The sequence below is a fragment of the Paralichthys olivaceus genome, chromosome 17 (genome assembly GCF_024713975.1).
Source record: "Paralichthys olivaceus isolate ysfri-2021 chromosome 17, ASM2471397v2, whole genome shotgun sequence".
Lineage (NCBI taxonomy): Eukaryota > Metazoa > Chordata > Actinopteri > Pleuronectiformes > Paralichthyidae > Paralichthys > Paralichthys olivaceus.
In genome coordinates, this window is record NC_091109.1 from 850,578 (window position 1) to 876,426 (window position 25,849).

Below are 25,849 nucleotides of genomic sequence, written 5' to 3' on the forward strand. Positions count from 1 at the left end.
TTTGGTGCAGCCAATTTGAATGAGGCCTCATTTGCGATCACACAAAATTCGAGTAATGGGAACCAGCAGGGAAGAAGGTAATATACACTGAATATTTACCTCAAACGTGGGCCCGCACATACAGAAAGGGTTGAGGAAGGAGAGAAAAAGCCCCTTTGGATCCATCCATCCATGTCAATATTCCCTCTCTATATCCCTGTTCTCTCTCTAGTGATTAATGGAGTCAGCAGTGGGATTCTATGCTAACAAGCCCCTTGTTGTTTGCTGCAGGCACATTCTGCGTCGCGCACGGCAGTACGAAAACAAGAGACAACACAAGTAGGAGGAAACTCCCAGGAGATGCACGCGTGGAGGGGGGGTCCTGCCTGTACACCGCGTTAGCTCGCTACACTTCGCAGAGATGTGGTTGGCATGCGACGCCTGCTATCTATTACCTGTGATGATGAATCGCACAGGCGCCGGCCGAAGTGCTCACCTGCGAGGAGTCGTTGGAGATGGCTGAGCGCTCGCTAGCACTCAGCCCGGAGGGAGGGATGCCAGGTACGGGCCTCTGGGTGGCGAAGGCTGGAGTCGGATGGATGAGGGGCGGGCTGTGGCCGAACGCGGATCCCACGAGGCCCGGTTGGCGGCCGATCAGCTGCTGGTGCACGTGCAAAGCCACCGGGGTCGGAGGGTAGGCGAAGCTCAACGCTGGGCTGGAGAGAGAAGAGAAAGGGACAAACCAGTTGTATAGGATGAAAATAATGGTAAAAACTTCACTGAGAGATCAGTCGCAAAGGAAACGAGGCAAAAGAGTGGAAAGACTGAATAAATGGATTGTTCTGGATAGCTCCGCATCCCTGAGGACAATCTGACAGGAGATGGTGTGGTAATGCTGGAACCAGGGGGCTGCCGGCAAATCCCTGCCAATGAATGTTCAGCTTGTTAACACAGTGAATTATCATGTGGTCTGTGTAAGGCAGTATGTCATACTTCCACTGGGCAAATGATACAGATGATAAACAATCTGGAGTGTGTCGCGTGGCCTTGTGAGTAAGGCAGAGTGATGTTCCTGTTCCCTCGGTTTATTTACCCTCATCCTGAGCTAAGTTTGTTTAAACTGAAACTCCTCTGGGCTCCGTACAACCACAGGTGAACCGCCACATAAACACAGATCTGTGTGGCTCGGGGAGCGGCGGCCTCCATTCATCCTGACCCCCTGACGCCTCGCTCGCTCGCTGCGACCCATATGTCTGCCGATCTTATTATGAGCCGAGTGGAAATCAATGGGCCGCGACACATTTGGGGGCCCATCCGCTTGTCATATCACTCATCACTCTGTTGGCTCTGGTTATTTGGGTCCTGTCAGCGGGACAGTGGCTGAGCACGCAGCGTGATTGATCAGGTTCTTCTTACAGATCGCTGATCAATGGCTGTGGGTGGGGCAATGGATCTTTCCTTTCCCCCCCACCCCCCTCCCCCTCTCGCTCTTCTTCTCTTTCGCTTCCCTCTGCTCGCCTGCGGCTCCAGGGCGTGATGTATGTGACGTTCCCATGAGGGGCACCGGATGACTGACACGAGCCGCCGGGGAGGCAGGCTGACTCGCTGACTGGGAGACGGTCGCCCACATGAGGGTTTGACATGGACGATACACACGTACGCTTAATCGCTCCGCCACCCTTTTCTCTGCAGAATTCACCGCAGCTACATTATCATACAGTTATTTAGGTGACACCCAGATGTAGTGTGTGTTTCATGTTTCAACGATCAATGATATTGGAAAATCATTTATAACATTATTCACTCCAGGGAGATCCTGCTGGTGGATTTATTATTGGCACATGTGAGTCCCTGAATGGACACCTCAGTCAATAAAAGCTCCTGAAAGACATCGTGACAGTTACTTATTTATAATCCTTAAAATTAAGATGCTCAGAACGGACATCAGACCACCATTACCTCAAAGCTCTCTGAAGACAGCAAAGTCCAAATCTTTTGAAACTCCTCAGCCACAGAAAACATAATACAAAGGTTTTCCGTGATGAAGTAAACTGAACTTCATGTTTAAAATCATTTGAAAGTAATAAACTGCAAAGGGCATCGATGATCTGCCTCCATCTGGGCCTGACCCTGGCTCCGTGTTGGGCCTCTATAGCACCACATTCGACAGGGAAGCTCAAGCAGTGTGAATAATTTCTGGCCACGATCATATTTAGTGAGCTACCTGATGGTTCCTGCAGAGAGGTGACCGTAGGAGCCGCTGGTGGAGGAGCTGGAGCGCGAGTTGTTCAGCATAGTGACGAGCGAGTTGGGTGAGTTGCGAATCATGGTCTGCAGGTCAAAGCTGTGCTCGGAGAGGGGCGAGATGGGCAGGGGCCGCTTCCTGCTGGGCCGTGATGGCAGCCTCGGGCTCGGGAAACGAGAGTCTGCAGGATAAGGAGAGAAGAGGACATTTTTTAGAGTCATGGGACGAATGGCTGCCAAGTGACTGCTGCTGTGGAAGTGAAAGGTTAAAATGTCCAATAAATGAGCTCTTATCAGCTCCCTCGCGACATCAGCTGCATTCCTACAAATGAGCTACAGTTGCTACGTGATTTTCCAAACTTTAACCTAATCTAACCCGAGCGGATGACATTTTTGTCAATCATCAGACAAAAGGCTCGTCTGAATGCGTGTTCGGCTGTCACTTGATGCACTGCTTGCATTTCATCCGAGAGAAAACATGCCTTTTATTTTGGAGGAATGCTCTGACTGTGTATGGTAATATTTAATCAAGTCCAATTTGACTCGTTATTCAAATGCAATCAGTGTTGACTGGAAATACTCAAAAGGGGGTTTGAAAAGGTAAAAGGCGGAAACAGCGCAACCATTCTCTGTGCACATACAATGAGCCACGGGTGGAGATTAACACATGACTTTTGTTGTCTTTTCACATGGAGATGTCACAAACAAGACAGGGGAAAAACAGAGGGAGATGGGGGAGGGGGGGGGGGGGGGGGTGGCGCTGAGGGGATGTCGCGCTTTGTGCATGAACTGACACAAGGACTTTGTGACTCAAGACTTGGAAATAAAACATTTTGAGTTATTTCATAAAGGCAGACAAAACCAGCTTTACGCAGCCCCGATAACCCCCCCACCCCCCTCTCTCTCCATATTTACATCCCCCACAATCCATCCATCTCGCAAACGTAAATGCTCCATCTCTCGTTTGACACATCCAACGATTACGGAGCGCTCCATTCACATGGTAATCAGGGTGTACGGATGTGAGAGTATGTGTGTGTGTGTGTGTGTGTGTGTGTGTGTGTGTGTGTGTGTGTGGATGCCTCTGTGGTGGCGGCGGCGGTGTTCTGGAAAACGTAGGCCTGAGTTCCAACTGCAGCGTGAGGCTGTATGTAGAGCGACACCTCCTTTACATTGTCATTGTATGGAAAAGCTGTGTCTTATAGGGAAGGGGGTGTTGGGAACACAAACACATGAGCCACACAATCATTAGTGAGTCATGTGACGTCTGATTTCAGCTCAAATCACATATTTCATTTATTTATTCTAAATCCAACTTTCTACATTTCACTTTTTTTTTTTAAATCCACATGAGCGTGAGAGACGGGCTCAATTTGTGAGGAATTAGGAGATGCAGTTTATTGCGGAGGAGCAGGGCCGCCGTCCCACCACTGCAAAGCCTCATGGGAGCGGTATTTATTAATGCACAGCCCAAATGATAAATCGGCCAACCGGGGGAGACAGAGAGAGGAGCGTCCTGGATCGTAGCAGGACTGTCCCTCTAATTTCCTCTTGATTTATGGACGCAATGGCTGGTTAGGCGCCGCGTCATTAATTCTCACGGCCAAGGAGGGTTCAGACGAGCCAGAATGACGGTTTGGTGATACACGCCGTGTCCAAAACGTGGGTTGAACCCTCGCAGACACACCTGGGGGCCACCAGAGAAGGAGGCTAACGCAGAGGAGGACTGCAGTGGAATGTAAGACAGCACAGAACTTTTTCTCTTTGTGAAATATAAAGAGAAATCATTAATTCTGGACATAAAAAGTGTTTATAATCAAAAGTGCAATTATAAAAACCTTTTAGTATAAAGAGAACTGATTCTGTTATTTAATATTAACACAGTGAAACAACACTTTAACACATAATTCCCTTATTTAGCAGTTATACGCAGTACTTACATATTTAATAAAAAGAGTCAAATGTCCTTTTGGCTGCAAAAAACTGTATTATAGTGTATTAACTGTTTATCATATAGATATATTATTTTGTTAAAGAGTACACATATTATTAACATATTTGTATCTGTTCATATTTTATATCAATATCATTTATTAGATATATATTAAATAGTATTAATATATAATATTGTTGTATCATATATTGAATTATTATTGTATTTATACTATTATTATGTTATATTATTTATTAAGCTGTTGTTCATCATCTGTGAAAACAACTTCACTTACAAATGCTAGTAGTTTAACATATATATTCAGATTCAAAATTCAAAATTTTGATTATATAATGTATAGAAATGCTAATTATGGAGAATTAAAGTAAATGTATGACAACATATAATCAATTTCTAAAATTCATTCAAGTTATAAACAACAGTTCTAGTGTTTTAAATGCTTATACATTATTAAAATATCATAAATATCATAAAAACAGCAACACAACACATTAACATATCAGACGGGCAGATTAAAATTATCTAATAAAGACCAGTAAAGACTCTAGTGTTGTGATCTTTAAGAGCTGTGGCACTAATTAGTCAGTGAGAACATAGACAATAGCCCATTAAAGCACAAATATAATGGACAGGCCCAGTGTTTCATTAGCACAGCTCTCTGTGAAGGTAAATTACACTGATGTGAAACAGACTAAAATAGCCGCAGTAACGTCGGAGCCCAGATTATCAGTGAAAGCCTCATGATGGACTCTGCTCTTTGTGTGTTTTCTTACTGAAATCCAACAAAGCTTTAAAGTGTTAATTTCTCCGACGCTGGAACACACATTGTTGAAACATGATGAGTTATTACCAGCAATGATCACAGGCGTTTTTTTAAGTGAGGAGCGCCGCATCTCCACTTAAATTTGGTCCTAATTGTTTTGTTTCAGTCTATTAATCTTAAAATGTGACACAGAAGAAAGGATTTCTCCCGTGATGAATGGTGGGACATTCCAATTCCCACTTAATAGCAATTAATTTTCTGATACCCGCACAAGTTTGGCTAGTTTTAATTAGTTTGTTCTCAGGAACAGGGGGAACTTCACCCCAGATTTCCATGAAAGCGGCGTCTGCCTGACTAAATACATTCTCATCAAAGGAAGCTGGGGTGACGCTGTCCGACCTTTCTAAGATTCAGTGTGCGTTTAATTTCCTATTTACACTTTAAAATAACTCATTAGCATAAGTCCTCTGCACACAGTCCTGAGCCCGAGACAATAACTCATTTAAATAACGTCGGAGTAATAGTTGCAGGTCCTTCCTTGTTGTAGTTGAGCTTCGGCTTGATCTATAAATAGTGTGAGAAGCAGTAGGTGTATCGTACAAGTGCATTTTAAAGGGTTGAATTCCCACAGGGGCCACCCATGCTATAATGTGCAGGGAAGCACTCACCACACTTTAAAGTGCAGTCCCAGTCTGCGTGGATGTGGTGGATGTAAGTTTGAATGTAACTGCTAATAAACATGATTTCAAAGACTAATAATTCAGACTATAGTTTTCTTTTTCTATATATCTTGTTGTCATCAAACCTTTATTTATAGGACAGAGTTTGAGCACGACCGGGGGGGAAGACAAGAGGGAAGACGCTGCAAAGGGCCAGGTCGGAATCAAACCTGTGACCGCTGCAGAGGACTCGACCCTGAGTGTCTGCTCAACCAGGTGAGCTAGAATTAGAATGGAGTAGCCCCAGAGTTAAAACACATCCGGTATAAAAGTGAGTTAAATATATATATTCTATAAAAAAGAATGTCGTTCTGTTTCCTAGGAGACTTAAAACATGTGTGCTTATGTCCCACGTCGTGTGTGATCAGTGCAGACTTACTCTCCATCGCCTGCAGGTATTCCATGTGCAGGGCACTGGCACTGGTAGCGCCGGCTGTGGACGCCACAGAGGGGAGCAGGTCGGTCGTGTACGGGCTACGGTGGCCCGCCAGCAGGGCCATATGTTGGTAGTACTCAGCTGTGGTCAGGCCTGTGTGAGGGGCTGGAGAGAGAGAACATTCAGGTCAGCCCAGAGGAAACAGGTTAACCACGAGTGGGAAGGACAGATTAGGGTTTGCATGGCGAGAGAATGTTTAAGGAAATGATGGATAGAGAGGAGGTGTGAGCAGGAATGGGAAGGAAAGGAGGGAAGAGAAACAACAGAGGGAGGAAAGTGATTGGGTAGTGAGAAAAACCTGACAGGGAGAGCACCTGCACCGCCTTATAAACCTGCATTCATTTACATTAGATGATAATCAGCTCAGCAGAACAGTAATGAGCACATTAGCAACACCATCAAGTTAAGCAAAACAGCTGCACAGGGAGCTTCACCTGAAGTGGAGAGCCTCACTGGGGATTAGCGGATGCTTGCTCAGAGATTACAGTGAGTGTGCATTAGTATTTGATTGATGCATTCACGCCGAGCACGGCAGAACCGATCGTCTTACAATACGATTCTTAAACAGCCTTTTCTCTTCCTCTTACTTCCTTGATAATTTGGAGAAAGTGCCCGTGTGTGTGTCTATACAGTATATGTGTGTGTGTGTGTGTGTGGCAAGAGAATGTGGGCTGACACATCTTTTGCCAGAGATGGTGTTTGTGTGTCGTACACATCGGGGCTGCAGCCTGCAGATATGCAACCTGCTCCTCGACTCTGCTCCTTCAAACTCAAGGAAAACAAAAGGCCCTAAATCTGCCCAGATATATCTGCATACATAAAGACAAAGTGAACCATTCTGTCGCCACTTCATCTCTCCTCTCTCTTTCTCAGAATGCCTCTCTTTTCCAAGTCCTTCCCTTAGTTATAGAGTGCTGTAAGTCCTTGAACCGGAGCCTAAAAATAAACATCTGGCGGTGGGCTTCCTTATGCAAATATTCTAAGAAAGAGAGAGAGAGAGAGGGAAAAGACTAACACTGTGGTTTTGGATGCAAATGTGGAATCGGTTCAGACCCACAGAGTGCAGCGGTTCTTCTTTCCCCCCATTTGAAGAAATAAAGAGAAAATAAATGAAGAAACAGTGTATGAGGGGATTTCCTCTTAAGGCTGGCCTGTATGCCTGCAATATGCATCATGATTGGTTGAATGAATGTAAGAAAAAAAGTCTAAATTAATTCGATCTGGGTATTATGTCTTCACTGGAAGGAGGGAGCTTCTTAATTGTCTCCTCGGTTCCGCCTTAGCTTTGCTTTTGCATTCAGCCGTAATGTGGCCCTTTCAGTATCCACGCACAGAAAAGGGCTTTGCGGAATTTTAAAATCAGAAACGCTGGCATCCGAGTGCGTTCCTGGGGGCAGAAAAAAAAAAAAACCAGGGGGAGTGGGTGAAGGCTGTCAGTGTGGCGCTCGACGTGGAGAAGACAGAGACGTGCCTCAGGACTTGGTGAGCCACCAGGTGCTCCTTTGGCACAACAATAGGATCAGGGGCGAGACTATACCTCTGAACCCCATCGCACACAGCAAAGAGGAGTACTGTGAGGGAGGAGCAAAGAAAGACGTGAAAGAGAATGTGTGGCAGCGAGAGGGTGGCACTAAATCCCACCCACTTTAAATCTCCATTAGATTGTGTTAATTAATTCATCATTATTCAAATGTACTTTTTGGTGAAAAAAAAAAAAAACCTTTGCATATTGAAGAAGGAGGCTCCCTGTAAGCGTGGTGATATACTAACAACACAAAAGCTGATGGGTTAATTAATCACCGGATTGATTAAAGGAGTAATTAGGTGCCTCATTCACAATTCACAGCGTTATGAACTAAACGGGGATCATGTGGTAGGTTGAAAAAACTGTTTTGAATTAAGGCAAGCTGAGACTGGTGAACATTATAATGTGGTAATGGAAAATTGGAGAGTGGAGAGCTTCAGCTTGAACTTGTACTTCCTTCTCACAAAGACGGGTTGAGTGAGTGAGACACTTAAGACCTGGATGAGACGGAATCGAGTGCGCTCGTGTCGAGGAAATGCCCCGGCTATCTGTCGTCTCAGAAATACACCACGAGATGAGACGGGGAGCTAAAGTGCGACTCTGCTGCTCAAGTGTCAGACGCTTGTTGGGTGAGGACATGAGGGCTACAAGAGGTCATGAGGCCATTTCAAGAGCTCTGTGGTGAACATAGACTTCTGGCAAATAAGCTTAGATCTGCCTCCTGTCTGTTTGTGAGCTGTTTTTGTTGTAAGCAAGATTACACTGAAACTACCGAACGGATTCTGTATCTGTTTAGTTAATATTGTGAAACAGGGCATTTTTCTACATTTTAACTTCTTTCTCAAATTATAATTTATGGATTTTGATGAAAATAATAAGCCATGTTCAGAGGACTAATATCTATGAACGTGTGAAATTTGGTGCAGCCTGGTTGAATTCACAGGGACTATTGGGACTACATGGCGGACGTGCTCTGCTGAGCGTCATTCTAGTTTTAGTGTTTTGTTGTTGAAGTAGTTTCCTGTACTGTAAAAAACAGGAAATATTAAACGCTAGCGCTGTAACAAAGGGATTTATTTAGTTTATAAAATATCTGACAATAGAAATGCCACATTAATATTCTCAGGTTTCTCGTTTTGTTCAAACCAACAGCTTCAATTCTTCAACTTAAAAAAAAGGGAAATCTTAACATTTTAAAATCCAGACACAGATATAAAGCTTTTTTTTTTTTCTTCTACATTTCTAATGTTGATGTTTCTTGTCTGTATTTCTCTTATGATATAACCGACTCTAGTGTCCACTTTAATTGATTTCACAGTCCAAATCCATCTTCAGATCTCAGGAAACAAATGCTCCCTGTAGGACACCATAACAACCCCAGCCCCCCCCCGCCACCAGCCGACCCTGAACTTGAATCCGACCCTCCCTCGGTGTGTGCCATGCAACTGTACGTGACCCTGCCGCTCACTGATGCATCCCCCAGAGATCTCTGACATGACTCACAGATCAAAAGGATTAGCCTCCCCCCCCCCCCAACCTGCACACCCACCCACCCGCACACTCGTAATACTCCCCAGCACCCGTTCCCTCACTCAGATAACATCTCACCAACCCCTGGGTCTTAATAGAGATGGATCTGGTTGCCTCTCACCTGACCTCCTCTGACCTCAACCAGGAATTAAACTGATACAGAGAATCGAGATTCCATCTAATAGCAATCGAACCTCACTGATCAATTCCAACAATTATTTTTAAGGGTCCACTCGAGGCTTTGTCGCACATTTCTGCTCTGCTGAGTTTGCGTGCAGATGTGTGTGTGTGTGTGTTTGTGTGTATCATGCTTTGTGTGATGGTGTATGTTTCACTTTACCATCTGCGGGGCTGAGGCCTCGGGTGGCTGACAGAACGGAGATGGAGGGGCTGCTGTGGAGCGAGCGGATGTAGTCCATGTATGGGTTAATGTAGGGGTGCGGAGGGTGAAAGGGCGACTCCGCCCCCACGGAGGGGTTCCGCTGGGGCGAGATCCGGATGAGGGAGATGTCGGAGAAAGCCGGACTGCCTGCCAGCGAAGGAGGCCTGCAGAGACACAGAGAAAAACATGTATTTGTGTTGAGATTGTGTTACAAACTCACATGAAATTCCACAGGGAACAGCATGTAATTGCTGTGAAAATTTTAAATTCATTTGCAGTTTAAACCACGAAAAAAGTTCCATATATGGCCCAAAAAAGCAGATTACCTCAAAACATCATAAACTATCTAAAAAAGTTAAAGCATGACGTCAATCTTCTGTGAGCATCATTTTTTTATGTCTCATAACAGCAATCAGACTAACTAATTCACCACATGTGGAACAGTAACGTCTTTTGATTCCTCTCAGCTTTTATGTCATCATTTTGGTAAACCAAACATAAATAATTCAGTTGTCTCTAAAGACTTAACAGGGACATCACGCTCCTTTCATTAGGCCGGACGAGCTCTGAACATCCAGTTTTTACCACACTGGAGCGGTGGTGGCGAGGCCAGACAAATGGACTGTGACACTATCTCTCTGCCTCCATCTGCACAGCAGAGAGGAGTGCGCTGCATTCCAACTGCTCCCTACGCAGACATTTCCTCCGATCAAAGGCAGCTTTCACCGCTGCGTCTTAATCAGAGCGAAACGTAAGACCGAGCTCACCGCTGGCCAGCGCCACGACAAGCAACGCTGCACCACTTTACTCAGATGACTTCAAACTTGGCTCTGAGCTGAGACCGTGCACAGAAATGGACACAGTGTCCATCAGCAAGTCTCACACACGATTTCCCTTTAAATGGATAATGTGAGCACATTGGGCTATTCTCTTTATCACAAACCTTTACTGTGAATTGTCTCTATTGTGCGAGATGTGAAATAAAGTTGAGAACAATCAGGAAAACTTCTTTGGAGCCAAGTTTGAGATGAACTAATTTGTCTCCCTTCTTATAATTGGCTAGGAGGGCTCGGAAACTTCATAATGATGGCCTTCACCACAAAGGCCTTCCCCTGAGGATGTGGAGAAATCCACATATCAGCCAGACATTAAGAGGCTAAGAGATTAGACTGAATTAGCCCCTCCACTTCTCTATGGCTCCCCAGTGGACCAGTCTACTGTGACAAAAGACCCCAGGAGAAGGAGAGGATGAGCGAAGGAGGGAGGGAGAGGAAAAAGTAGGGGTTTGAGAGGGAGGTGGAGAAGGGTGAGAAAAGAGAGGAGAGCTGGGAATGAAGAGTGAGAGACCTGGCCCAGAGTTTGTCTCACAGTGACCTTGAGCAAGGCAAGGGGAGCGGAACAGCCCAATTACAACCTCCACCCCGTCCCCTGATCCCCTACCGGCCCTTTTCGTCCCTCCATTTCACAGCCGCCCTAATGAAAGAGCTCAGGCCAGGGCCGGTAATGAGCACTGAGGACCAGAAACAACACACACACACAACTTTGAGGACAGACACAGTTACACACAGACACAAGCATTCACACATACAAACTTCATCTTCGGGAGACTTTCTGTAATTAGGCCGAAGGGGCTGTGGGACGATTTTAAAGGCTTTCACTGGGTTCAAGTGTTTGACAACATGTCTCGTGATGATGCTGAAGCAGGTGGAGGTGAAAAATGGTCCTGAGCGGAATCTCAGTAAACGCCTCGCTGTGAAATCGTGACGGATTAAAGGAACACATCTGACACTGCAACACAATGATTGTAGTATTTTTTTCCCCCACGTCCATTCGATCAGTGCTTTCCTGCACGTCTGCTGTCGACAAAACCCTCATGGGACGTTTTACTTCCTCCACACCTTGCAGGCCAAGCTGAGGGCATTGCTGAACTTCAATACAGGTGTGTGTGTGTGTGTGTGTGTGTGTTTTTGATAAGCAAGTCATGTGCTCACATGCCACCATTGCATGCCTCGTTTACACACATCACACACAGCTGCTGAGTGACACTGACTTTGATGGCTGACGCTGCACGTACACATGCACACGTCGTGACAGAAGACGAGAGGAAAAAGTGAAACTAGAAACATGAATCTCTTCACCGTATCCTGAAATAAGTTTTCAATGAAAATTTCCAGACGTAAAAGGCAAAGTATGTGGGACAAATATTTCTGTGTCCCTGAAATGGCGGCACATGAGGTATTAGACATTTTCAATATAGAAATAAGAACCCAAGAGGAAAGGTTAAAAAAAAAAATCATGAGTTCTTTTCCTCGTCTGGCCGTCCTCAGGCCTGTTTGAAGGGAGCCAGACACCGGCTCCGGCTGCCATGACACTGATTAACCCTGTCATGTGTTGGCTGCGTCTCTCTTCACTGACCCTGGCTAAATGCCTCTGCTTTGCCTTGTTTTCCCAATTAACTCAGCGCATAAGGACAAAGCTCGACTGGCAGGAAGGGAGGACTGAAGAGAAGGAGGTGGTAAGAAAACAAAAAGAAGAGAGAGCACACACGTTGTTGACTGGTGGTTACGATGGTGCCTATGCAGAGAGGAGGGAGATTCGAGCAGGAAGAAAAGTTAGAAAAGAACAGAGAAGAAGGGGAGAGAGGTGTGGAGGGAGGGCTACAGAGAGGCAGACCATGAACGGTAGTCAGGAGGAGGAGTGTGACGATATGAATTGGGAGGGAAGGGCGGACAGAGAAGCGTTAGGATAGAGGGCAAGTTGGAGAGGGAGGAGAGAAAAAGAGGTCTCGGGGGTGCAGAGCCAGGTGTGAGGGGATTTGAGGAGGACAGCGGAGAGATGGATGGTTTAGAGGAGAGAGGGAAAAAACCAAGAGAGGGTCCGATCCTCCGTGTCCAGCCGCTCTCTGCATGGCCGTGATCGTCTTAGCATCTGCCAGCATGCATTAATCAACATGACGAAAGGAAGTAATCTGACAACGAGCAGTGTGTGCGTGCAGGAATGTTCGGCCTGTGTGTGTGTGTGTGTGTGTGTGTGTGTGTGTGTGTGTGCGCGCTCATGTTCAGGGAGGTGTGTTTCAGAGACGTAGCGTCTTAGTTACACCTGATTTGAGATTTACATCAAAGCTGTACCGCAGGGTTTCGGAGGCTTCTTCTTACTGGGGAGAAAAACTTTCCCCTCACTCCGCTACTTCCCTTTGTAGGTTTATAATTCCTGCGAACCCTCAGACAAGGCATTCTGCAAACAGGGCACGAGGAAAGCCGGAGCTCCTGACATATGGAAGCCATTTCCTTTCACGTGGCCTCGCTTAAACCAGTCAGCGCCTCTTTAAGACATCGCATGTTTACACGGGGCGGTCTGCGGATTCTACACTGTCGTCTCATTTCACCAAGTGTAAATATCCCCCCTAAAGATTTTCATGAGGTTTCATGTCGGTGGTGTGTGTTCATGTAAACAGGCCTTGAGACTTTGTTTGGAACAAGGTTATATCAACACTAATAATTTTTCGGGGTGCATGCTGCAGTAGAAACACACAGTTGCGGGCGAACACTGACGACTTCATTTAGGACAGAGGGACAGAAGGTATCATTGTGGTGCAGCACTTAGAGCTGGTGGTATTGACACAGCAGCTAAAACAGGATGCGTGCTGAGCGAAATACTTTTAGCTCAAGCATGAAATGGCTGCGCGTGAAATAAAATGAACATTTCTTGATGTGTGCTCCACAGAAGGATACAGGAAATTGGCGAGTCTAAATTCAATAATCCAGCAACTGTGAATGTTCACGGAGCATCTGATGCTGCCGGACTGGTCCGGTTGAAAAAGTATAAAAACATGAAAGCTGAGAGTCAACAAACTCCAACAGAAATGAGATTAAACCCAATCATTTTATTTTGACAGTGCGGTGTGTGTCCCATTTAGTCTCAATAAAACATTACCAAATTAATATTGAGGATTTTGAGCGACTGGTATTATCAACAGATGGAAACGTTTATCCTCTTCACTAAAGTGACCGCTCTCCGACACGCAGCCAGAGAAATGTGAAATGTGGCTTTAATTGTGGGAAACAATGACTTCACAAGCTGTGAGTCAAGAAGTCACCGAATGTTTTGTCTTCGTCTTGGTAATAATTATCATTTACTGTTGATGGATGGATGGTTGGGTCACAGGCGCAGTGAATAATGGACAGCATTGATATGGAACTTTTCTGGTCTTAACTTTCAGCATTCATTCAGTGCCTCGAAACACTGTGCTACTATCACATATTCAAACTGATGGAATCGCACCTATGACCTTCTGGGTACTGGATGACCCGCTCTACCTCCTGAGCCCAATACTTACATGGTCACAACCAGCTACTGCACGGGGCATCTAAAGGATCGTATGGAAACTTCATATATATATTTATACTCTTCAACCACTAAACCACACTTTTCTGTAGAGAGAGTTCAGGTTCTCAACTCAACAGCTGTGGCATGTTTTACGTTGGCTGTATGGTTTAACTGTTGAGCGGGCAACTGCAAAGATGGTCTAGTATTAGCCTGAGTACTGAGTGATGCAGAGAAAATCCTCATCAAACTTGTAGTCAGAGCAAAAACAGCTGTGTTGTGAGCTGTGAGTACCAGTAAAGGAAAAAAAGTACAATCCGGGTTGACAAAATAAAACTTTTGCAGCCATGTTGTGCTGAATTTTAACCTGATGTTGAATGGAGGGACATTCAGCAGCACACGGGTCAAACCAGTGTAGAACTGCCTCCTCTGACACGTCGAGCCTGTGGCCGCGAGAGGCTGAGCGAGGTGGGAACCGAGGGCACAGGGATCATTCAGGTGTCGGCTGCTCTCCTGACCGAGGCTGGCAGCATCACACGCTCACCCCCCCCCCCCCACCACCGAACCTCACCTCAATCTCACCCCCTTTATAGAAACCTCGCCCCCCCCCTCCTCCACTGCCAACCCTCTAACCCACCCAGCCACAGGGCTGCCATCGCTCTGAAAGCCTAAACCAGAGAGGAGGAAGAGAGGGGCTCCTGACAGCGGAAACAGAAGCACTTTAAAGCTCCAAACCCTTTCAGTGAGATCAAACGGCCACAGGAACAGAGCCAGCTGAGTCCCAGAGAGAGAGAGAGAGGAGAGGAGAGGGAGCTGAGACAAGAGACAGAGAAACGAGGAGACAGACAAACAGAGGGAGGCAGATATAGACTCTGGCTTCTTAATGATTCAACGGGAGAAGAATCTTCATTAAGTTCTGCGGCTGAAGCACATTCCAATGACTTCCAATGACTTTACAAGTTAGTAATGATAATTACAGAGCGGCTTAAACTCAGCTTAGTTTTGTATTCAGATCCAGTGTCCTTCATGTCAAACTAGAGACCTCTGGATAGCAAACACTCCATTACACTCTCAGAGAAGTGGATACGCTTAAAATGACGCACGTGGTGAATAAAGATTTTCACAAATGCTGACACGTGATTGTCATGTCATAAATATTTCAGTAACCTGACTGACACACGTCTGTTTGCCTACAACGTTAAGAGCTTAAACTCTTTTTGACTGTGTAGCTGATCACACAGTACAGCTGTAACTGACACGTTTCTCTCTTTGCCGCTGTCAAACGGACGATTTGATTATTTCTCAGTGGTTGAAGGAATTTATGATCAAATGTTGGCAAAACAAAACTACCTCAAGGTTGAGGTAGAAGTTTCTTCTAGAGCTTTCAAACAAATCGCACGGCCTTCACCGGGAAAATAGATTTTGCTCAGAGCTCTGCATGTCCAAACTTTCTATTTTAGTGACATATTTTACACATGATCCAGTTGCATGAACTTTTGTCAGGCATTAAGACGACACCCAGGTAAACACCTAATCTCTTCTTCTTGTCTTTGGCAGTCTAGATGCCGACGCTGCGTCTTCTCTGGCTCAACGTTATGACAAGCATTGAACATCCAGACACTGGCGAGTAATTAGCCCTGAAGGTTTGTGTACTTTTCCTGGGAACACAATGACACAACCGCTAACTTTTCTTCGTATTGTGCAAGGTGCAGGACAGCGAGGTTTGAGACACGTTTGTGACAGTGACTCACAAAGTAAATACTGGCAATGGGAGCGTAGTCAGTTGGTGTTTCATGCCCGAAGAAGTTGGTGTAAAAGAGGAATTAGTGAACACGTGCTAGAAATCACAGCCCCGCAGTTTCCATGTCGTCCCCATAGCTTCTGTGGCCCCATTGTTTTATATTCAAGGGGGCATGTCAGCAGTGGTGTATTCTAAGCCTCAGAACTTCATGGTGTAGTTTTTTTTTTTTTTTTTTTGTGAGACTCGAAGTTTGTTGTCCCTGCACTCTGGGTTCCCTCCCCTCCTCTTCGTGGGCCTTTCTTCTGGGCCGGGCAGAGCAGACCATGCACGGACCTGGCAGGGCACAGAGAGGTTGCCAGGCATTCACTGGAACTATGCCCCCCCACTCTCCCGGGCTGCGAGGGCTCTGTGTGACCCCCTGACATCAAAGGGCCTGGTGGGTTCAGGGGGTGGGGAAAACTTTCTATTCATGGTCCCATCAAGCAGGATTCCCTCTCTGTGGGATACCTCTGGAGGCGTGCCAGACATTCCCATACACCCAACAGTCACACACACACTCACACACATACAGCTGTCCACTTGAATACCCAGCGTTCTACTTTAGTTTCTCCGTCTCCTCCCCCTGTGAGTTTCAGTCACATCATCCACACTTGTCCTAGCAGGAAGACGTACAGTACAACCCTGCGAGCACGTATCACTCCCATGTTACCTGAGCACTAACATGTGCTTATCAACAGGAGTCGGTGAGTGTGACGGACTTAACTCATAACAAACGGGCCCAGGTGTCAGAGGCTCTTGTGTGAACTCCGAGGAGGGGTCACACACGCGGTGAAGGTGTGTCACACAGGAAATATGCAACTTGTTTCAGATAGAGGCTCCTCGTTGATTCTTGCACTCCCAACAAAGTGAGAGGATTATGCTTTATCAAAAAAAAAAAAAAAGTGAGACTCACATTGTTTCACTGCTTCTAAGTTCTGACCAAACACATTCGTCGTTTTGGAAAGTTTATGTTTGGCTTTGCCACGCAGCAGGGGTGTGTTTTTTTTCTCAGGCTGCTTGAAGAAAAATTCCACTCTGCAATTAAATGCAATTTCAACCATCGAGATAAGAACGTCGACCAAAACGAATCAACACAGTATATAGCAAGAAAATGAAAACATGAAAGTGGAATGAAACAAAACGAGCAAAATCTTTTTTCCTGTCATTTCAAGGAGGCTGGGAACAAACATGAAACAAATTTTCATGAAACAGATTTTCTTGTTCTTTTTTCGGTCCTCTCCTGTGCTTGATTCCCCCCCCCCCCCCCCTCTACAAATAGAGCAATCACTTTACATGGAACATTCAACCTTCAGCTCTGCTTTGCTGCAAATTACACATTTGATTGCTGTTTTCTTCAAACCAAGTGCAGGTGGAATTAGCGCAGCTCGCAGTTAGTGTTTTGAGTTCCTCTGGCAAGCCCCAGGCTATGGAGAAGACAGGAGGGGACTCCAGGGTGCTGAAGTGTTAAACTTCTGAAAACAACGAGGAAGCAAATCTATCCTTCCTTTTCCTATCCTTCCTGACGCCTGCAGCTAAACAGGGTTTTGGGTTCCACACCCCATCGCCTTCACTACCCTGACAAGTCAGGTAATGAGCGCGCACGTCCGTGTGTGCGCACATCCCATCGCAGGTGAGGGGCGGCTGGAAGAATGAGTGTGGCCCAGGGCTGCGAGGAGCAGCTCGGTGAGACGGCTCGGCATGATCCCCTCCTCAATTCACCACGTCACACTGGGCTGCTGAAATGAGCAGCCGCACGGATGGGCCTGAGCAAATCACAAACAATACACGGCGCTACAAGACAGCAGAGACACACCGCTGGAGATGGTTAATCCTTCAGACAGGGATCTGAGGAAGAACAACAGAAGAGAAAAAGGGGGTCGGGAGGAAGAGGAGGGAGGGAGAGCTAAGACACGAGAGGGAAGAGAACAGGAGCATCAGGTACAAGACACATAAATGTATGTTTCCTTCTCAGCACTGGAAATCTCCTCTTCAGAATGAAATCCATCACGTTTTCCTAATACATACTTCTCGGAGAGGAGGGGAAGGAAAAGAAAAGCCGGACAGAAGAAAGGCAAGCGCTGGTGGGAAAGTGAACAGACACAGCCTACTTTATTCTGGCCATTTCATCCATCTTGTTGGACTAATAAAATGTCAAGTGGAGTTCCTTGATATTTAATCATGAAGGGGCTGAGTGCGTGGTGGTGCCAAGCTCGAGCTTGATTAAGCTTTGGGAGGCTTAAACACGGACCTCTGGAAATTTTGGAAACACCCGAAGCAGAATGTTTCACAAACCTGAAACAAAACTGATGTGAATGGGAATTCCTAATAAGTCCAATTTGGGTAACATTTCTTTTATTTGTCTGAAAGAGCAAAACAAGAAGTTCTCCACCTTTATTTAATCCCTTTGAATAATACTGTCATTCCTGATTCTTCACAAATCACTCACGCGAATCAAATAAACGATGGACACGCAACAAAAAATAATGCATTCTTAAAAGAGCCGTCACCCTGCAGCTGCGTGCATGACTGTGCATATTTGTGCAACTCCCATTGGACGTTCGCTGGAGTAAAAAAAAAAAACTTTACAAGCTGACCTCAACGCTATCAAAAAATAAAAGTATCATGGGAGACAGAAATAGAGAACGATTTCTTTTTGGGTTACACCCAACTCCAAACGGCATTATTAGATGAAACCATCTTCTATCACACTATCAGATGTAATGGACGCCACATCTGATAAGGGAGATAACAAAAGGGCTGAAAGAAAAGAATCGCTTTATGTGATATGAATTAATTTTCATTGGTGAGGAGAGTGTAAAAAGGAGCGAAATCCTCTGCGATTTAGAAGATAAACAAATAGAAAAAGGGAGGAGAAGAGGTGCAGAAGCTGTAAAAAGAGAGGTAATGAACTCATTTCCTCCCACATTAAAACTGTCAGGGGTCCTTAGCTCGACGAACGGAACTGTTTAACCAACATGTGGTCGTATTTTACATTGTTGCATTTACGTTCCTACGAAATCATTTATTGAAGGACTTTGACAAGGAGGGATGGAAGCAGAGGAGAGAGAGAGAGGGAGGAAAGGAAAAGGTGGAACAGAGGGAGGATGGAAAATGAGGAGAGTTGGAGAGGATTTATGACCCTGTTCCCCTGCTCTCGTTACTTGCTGTAACTGGCCCCCAGAGTGGGATCGCAGGGTCGGGAGCCCAGAGCCCAGAGATCAGAGTAATGGAAATTCCACATTTATTCGCCGCTGCAGCATGACGTCTGCAGGGCACAGGCTGAGTCAAAACTCTGTCAACTGACTCCTGATTTCTTAAAACTACAACTGAATATTCTGCACAAGGTAATAAGATGCAAAATATTTCCTTTCTCGTGAGAGAAAACGTATTTCCTCAAATTGCAGAAAATAAATTCTACATGACAGCCTCTTTAAAGCAGGACGAGTGTTTGTGAAGAGAAGCAGACGTCAGGGCGGCTTCTGCCTGAGGTTGTGGAGACGATGTGAGACGGCGCGCTGCCAGCGCTGCATGGGTAATATCTTGACAAGTCGCTGCTGCTCTCTAATACCTCCCCGCCAATGAGAGGAGGGTCTTTTACAAAGCCAATTAAGAAGCGACGCAGCTCGTAAAACTGACAGACGTCCACACCCAGCAAATAATTTACCACAGAAAAAATTCTTATAAGCTTTTTACTTGTATGCCCTTCATCACACTGCAGATCACATGCTGTTTGATGTTAAAATAAAAAATATGTACCTATATATAAGTGAATATTTTGGTTTTAGAGCAAATGTCAGATTAATAAAAATGTGAATCACCTTGGGTTGTGTCCTCAGTGATGGACAATTTTCAACTTTCATTTTATACAAAAAATTAATATTAAAATCAGCAGATGCAGCAATGAAAATAATTATTAGTTGTATTATCTCAGACATAATATAATTTTAACACATGAATAAAATCTTTATTTTGCATACAGTAATTAAATGTCTTAAATACAACATGAGGTTAACTACAACAAATGAGAATTTCAGTTAATTTGTTTTAAATATAAGAAATGGAAGCTGAAGAACTGAAAATGGAAAAATTTTAGAAAAATGGCAGTGAAATAATAAATCAAATGACTGAGGAGAAAATGTTTCAAGAGTGTGTGTGCGCTGCTTGTGCATCCAGGCACGCACACACACACACACACACACACACACACACACACACACACACACACACACACACACACACACAGAGCTGTTGGCACCTGTCTGTTATCTCTTCCCCTCAGACCTGGTTTTCCATTGTGCTCCACGGGAGAGCTACAAATTGAGATCTCAAACATGAAGAGGGGCAAATGACTTGTGTGTAGAAAATCAAATCCGCTAATGTGTTACATGTGCAAATTCACAGGCCTTGTATTAGAGATTAATGTGTTCCCCCTTTTATCGAAAGTGTAAGATATATTTTTGAATGCAGCCTCAAATGAAATCCAACCAAGGACGAACACAGAATCACAAAGAATGGGAAATATTTACTGAACGTATAATCAAACAGGATTTGATTTGCATGAGTAAAGTGTTATGTAAGGAATCCATTTGTAGATTGGAAATACGATGGAAGTCTTTAGCAGAGATTACTATTTGGTTGAAAGACATGCTAAATGAGTCATAAACCATTTAGCATAAAGTGAAAGAAAACATAAAAAATGCATGTGATATTTAATAACAGGGGGAGAAATACAAATATGTAGTAGACACAGAGGCTGCTGCAGGCTCAGCATAGGTAATCCTAGCCCGGTAAGTGGAGTTTTGGAACATGTCTTTACAGATCTCCACGGGTAATGACTCAACCCTAAAACCTTTACAGGCCTTGTCAAATATCTGCTGTGCCAAAGTTGTTTTTTTCCTCCTCTCCCCCTGTACCTGCTGGATCCATCATTCTCAAAATACACAGGTGCCTTCAAAATATCATGGTCCTGTGCTCCGGCTGAAGAGAGAGGGGGGGAAAGAAGACTACACTGCCCATTTAGGCCTCTGAAACTGGTGTATTACAAAAAAAAAAAAAGATATACTGTAACTTCAATCTGCCCACATTTCTGCTTAGGCATTTATCTCCTTTCTCTCTAAATCCTGAAATTGCCTCAGAAAAAAGGGGAGAGATATTTTCCCCTCCTCGTACATTTTCACAGAGTGGCGCACAACTTTCTTTTCTTTCCTTTTTTTTTTTCTTCTCCTCTCCAGTGAAAATTGAAGAGGCTTTATGTCAAATGCGGCTAAAGCCAGCCTCTCCATATCAAACAACGCAGCGCGAAAATTACTGTGGTGATGATAAGGCTGCCAGATAGAGTGGAAGAGGAGAGCGAGGGGGAGAGGAGAGGGGGAAAAAACTGAAAGGAAGTGACTCTACTCAATTATTCTGCAAAATTGGTATGACTGAATATTTTTCATTCAGGTGACTGATAGTATCAGTGAAACTGCAATGCAGATAAATAAAGGAGCCTTCTGTCAAGAATAAACACCATTAATCATGAAGCCAGCGACTGCGTGACCGCCTGTCCCCCTGACTTACTCCATAGAGAAAGTATTAAAGAGGGGGAGCAGGAGGGGGAGAGATGGAAAGAGAGAGAGGGGAGGATGGAGGGAAACCAGTGAGTGCACCGGAGAGGGGTGACCTACGAAGTCACACAGAATGGGTTTTGGACAGTTGGAGCGCAGGATGAAGAAGTGGCCCTCGTCTCCCTCCGCCTGCTTCTCAGTGACAGCAGCCATATCTGGACAGAGATGATCAGACGCGATTACGAAATAATCATCAATTCCTAATGTAATTTATGGCCTTACTTCCCATTCTGTTCTCGTCTAGACAATATTCAAATGTGAATATCAATGAGATACTTTAACGTGTAAACTAAAATGTTGCTTGTAAATAACAGAAAATAAACCGTTACAAAGTCCAGCTACCACGTCCATAAAAATAAAGCACAAAAACTGAAAACCGAAATATCGACTATAACACGAGGCCTTGACGGAGCAAAGTGAAATCACCCGACTAATGAAGCCACACAATTAAAAACACTTTTCATCAAGCTTCTATAAAAGCTAGACTGCATTTTGTTGTCTATTGTTACGTCTGCACTGTGTGTGTGTGTGTGTGTGTGTATTTGCGTATATATATATGTGTTGCAATGCTCGGCCTCATCCCATCTGGAAAGTGGTGTGGAGATAAGACTGTGGTCTTTATGCTAAGCAACATTCCGCTCCTTTATGCCCAGACTGGGCGCTCTGACAACAGTTTATGTAAATAACTAGACAACAGTCAACACATTTTTTTTTTAAAAAGAGCGAGTGAGTGTGTAAAGTAGAGCTGTTGTGCAGAAACAGTGTAAAATGATGGAAGTCAGTGGGTGACGAGGTGATTCGCTCGGTTTCGATGGATCTTTACATTAAATTATGTTTCTGAGGCAACGGATTAAAGTCAACAAACTCCTTCCTGGTTCACCATTTCAGAGCTGAGGTTGTGCTGCAATGACTGAGACATGCCGCAGCTCTCCCCTGGTACCTCCAGAATACCTTCCAGTCAGGCCAGGCCCGCAGCTGAACAAACACACTCCTGAATGAAAACCACACAGGCTGGGAACACGGAAACACACCCTCACAACCCCCAGACGCATTCTACCCCCACACTGACAGAAAGTACAGTCCACGACTTCATTCACGACTTCATTCAGATTGTTGCATTTTTCTAAATCAATATACAACAGTAGTAAATGTATACATTCATCTATATTCTGTATATTTACTTCCTGTTCAAGTGAATGGAAAAGTGGTTTAAGACTTTTGGACTCCTCTGTTTGTATATTTACTTAGTTTAAAATGTAATATTTTGCATAAGATGCTTCAACAAATTATACATTTTCAAAAAGATCTATTATAAATATAGCACAAAAACTTTATCTTAAATACTCAATCAAATTGAAAGTAGGCAAAAACTCCGACCTCAGGCTTTTCTATTTGTTTTACAACTTTATAAACTCTCTCATTGACTCAGGAGTTTTGGCCGATTCTTTTCTAAATCCACATTTGTTAACTGCACTAAAGGCTGTGAGTCAATTGCTTATCCCATAAGAATGTTTTGTTGTTTTTGTGGCCCCATTCTCACAGCACGAGGGCCCGGGACTCCAGAGCAAACTCTGTCCCTGATAATTGACTTGTGCCGAATACCTCTGTTTGTTCTGAGCCGTCTCCGGGTGACCGACAGCCGGGGCTGAGCCACACGAGGGGCACTGTTTTGTTTTCCTGTGTACTATAGTCCAGCAATAAAAAAAGCCAGAATGAAAGAAGCTGGCTCTTCTCTTGGCCCCCTGCATCCCCCCCAAAAACTCTCATTAAGCTGGTCCCCGCACAATGGTGGTGGCACAGGGGACCAGAGCTCCCATGGAGAGCCTGCTCTTCACCGATCAATGTGTTTATTTAAGCAGGAAGCATCTTCTCTGGAACAGGAAGGGTTTTTTTTTTCTCTGTTTGGTAGCGCTGGAGGTCAGAGAGAAGGGACCAGATAAAACAGCTTTCACTGGTCCTGGATCAGTGCGATACAACGGGAGTTTGGTTGAATTGAAAGTCACAGAAACCTGGTTTCAGTTTCAGCTCAAACTGACGTTGCTGAAACTCTTCAAAAGCGCAGTTCTTTCACGGGGACACACGAGTTCCCCAGTAAATCAAGTGCACCACAAGAAGGCACCCCCACCCCCTTCCCCTTCCCTCCCGACCCTGCGGCTTTAATATTGAATGGCACATTGGTACCTTCCCCACAAGAATTCATAAACTAAACGATTAGCCTCTGTCTGTAATTGCGTCCTCCCTTGCCTAATAGGGGAGGTGAGGTAAAGAGGGAAAAAAACAAAGGACAGTTAATTTGTGATTTCCTCTGCTCATTTGAAGGCAAATTAAGTGTCAAACAGCTAATACGGAGCATATTTCATTTTATGAGCTTTTAATTTAATTCTACCACCTCATATTGCTGGAGCCTGTTAGCGCAGCTAACGGCCGCTCTCCTCGTGCAAGAACGGGGCCATAAATAAACATGTTTCAATTAGACCCTTCACGGTAATAGGATATGATCCTGTTCATTTGCCACGTATAGATGGTGGATGTGTCATTGTGGCAGAGAGGAAACAAGCTGCTGGGCGTCTGCTGTGTTTTGCTCCGGCCACGGATGCCCAGTGGTGACTGGCTCGCAAGCGTGCGGCGGGGGGAAGCTGGCGGGATTGATGGAACTGCCGCAGGGCCAACCCAACTGTAATTACAGGCCGTAATGAGAGGCTGCATGGGGAAGTACTGCAATAATAGTCCCTGTGTACTTAGGCATATCTTTGAGAGAGCTAATAACAATTAATTCTGTTCACCGAGGAAAACTTGTCTTAAAACAATTCAATATTTCTCCATAAGCCGGCTCCTGTCCTCCATTTCCCCGAAGCGACAGCTACACGATGACTGCCTTTATGTCGTTGGCCTGGCTACAAGCAACATTGCGTTATCGAGGGGAATGCATCACTTCTAAGTCATCAGGGAGATTTTTTTCTCTTTTTTTTTTGCTGTAGCTCTACGGTTATAAAGTTTGGCCGCAGCTAAAAGTTGCTAAAATCCAAACCTGGGAGTGCAATTAACTCCAATTAGCCATCAGGTGGTTGGACCCAGCTGTTACTGATGATGCTTCTGCTCACCCAGGGATTCAGTGCTGCTTTTAATCAAGCAGGCGATATTGCTGCTTCCCAGCGCAAAGACCCGAAAGTAGATGAGATTTCTACGTGGAGCAAACGTAAATTCATAGCTAACATGCATGATGGTGAGTTCACAGACTTGATTTAAACAAGCTTGGCTGCTTAACAGCTGTCTTATAATAATGACAAATAGTTCCCCCTCAGCGTAACGTGTCATATTAAACAGCTCTATGCTTAATGGCTTGGATAAATAGGCCATAAGTAGCATGGCAGAGCACGGCCATGTCTCCAGTGACAGCAAACCAACCGTACAGATAACTCCTGTCCGGACGGAGTGACTGAAGACACTCTGCGTAACTTCTCCCCCTTAATTCAATTCCCTCGCTCCATGCTGTCCCCCTACCCCCCACTCCTCATTTCTCTCCTCCCCCCTCTCTAACCTGCGCTCCTGATCATACCAAAGCGCTCCTGACGGATAACAAGCCTGGCTGTTTTGTTCAAGCCTGTGTTGCCGCGGCGTGTTCGCCCCATTATCTCTGCATAAGCTAAATGCTAAATTATATTTGCCATTTTGTTTGCAGTGACACGGGGCATCAATCACCTCCCTTTTTTATTTCCTCGAGCCTCCCCCCCTCCCTTTTCCCTCTGCTGCAGCCCCTGAGCAGGAGACGAGGGGTTGAAGGTGGGGTGGGCCAGAGGTGGGGGGACATAAAAAATTCATTACGCTTAGTGGCACATCAGCAAGGGAGAGATATGACTCCTGAGGAAAGGAAGGGGGGAGTTGATAATGATGAAGAATATCAAACATAATACGGCCCAAGTAGCTGCCCCATCCAATTTGTCCTCGTCGCGTGGTGATCGCTTCCTTCGTGTCTGCGGGTAAGAAACAAGCGCCACAAGGACGATGAAGCATCTTCTTGTGTTACTCACTGTTCCGACGAAAGAATACAAATGATGGCAAGAGTGAAAGATGTAGAAAGAGTGAAAGAGGGTGACGAAAAGAGGGAGAGAAGAAAAGAGTGTAATGTAAGTGAAGTGCTTTGAAGTTCTCTGTGACGCTGGCCGGTCAGTTACTCCTGGGAAAACATGAGACGACTTTAATAAGGAGTCCCCTGTTTACAAATTCTTCCCACTCCCATTCCATAGACTGTACATGCATGTGAGTGGATGAGGCGGGATGGTTGGTTGCATACAGTTCATGTGTCAGAAGCCCATCTGTGTCTGTCAGAGATGGGTAGATGTCAGCGGAGGCACTGCTTCCTTCTCTTGACAGGGCTTGATCACTGCTCTTATGAGAATCACACGCTCCCAGGCTCCCCCTCGCCCAGCTCTCGTTTCCATGTCTCTGACACATGTTCATTTGTGTGTCTCTGACACGCAGATCATGTTGCGCACTCACAGGGCTGCGGTTTTTGATCCTTAAAAGGGGAAAGAGAGGCGCTCGGCACCCACAAGGAGGATGCTCCACGCCCACGGGCGGAAGCAGGTTGAGGGGCTCGATTTGTATCAC

At 45.2% G+C, this 25,849-nt stretch overlaps 1 protein-coding gene across 1 annotated transcript in view; it reads right to left on the reverse strand.

Annotated features, from left to right (window-relative positions):
- The window catches only part of gli3 (GLI family zinc finger 3), an 88,282-nt gene that overhangs the window by 13,297 nt on the left and 49,136 nt on the right, over positions 1–25,849 (reverse strand). The window contains exons 5-8 of the mRNA XM_069512578.1: positions 9,491–9,696; positions 6,039–6,200; positions 2,204–2,405; positions 476–695 (exon numbers count right to left, since the gene is read on the reverse strand). Of these exons, the coding sequence (XP_069368679.1) occupies positions 476–695; positions 2,204–2,405; positions 6,039–6,200; positions 9,491–9,696 (790 nt within the window). The remainder of the gene's footprint in view (positions 1–475; positions 696–2,203; positions 2,406–6,038; positions 6,201–9,490; positions 9,697–25,849) is intronic.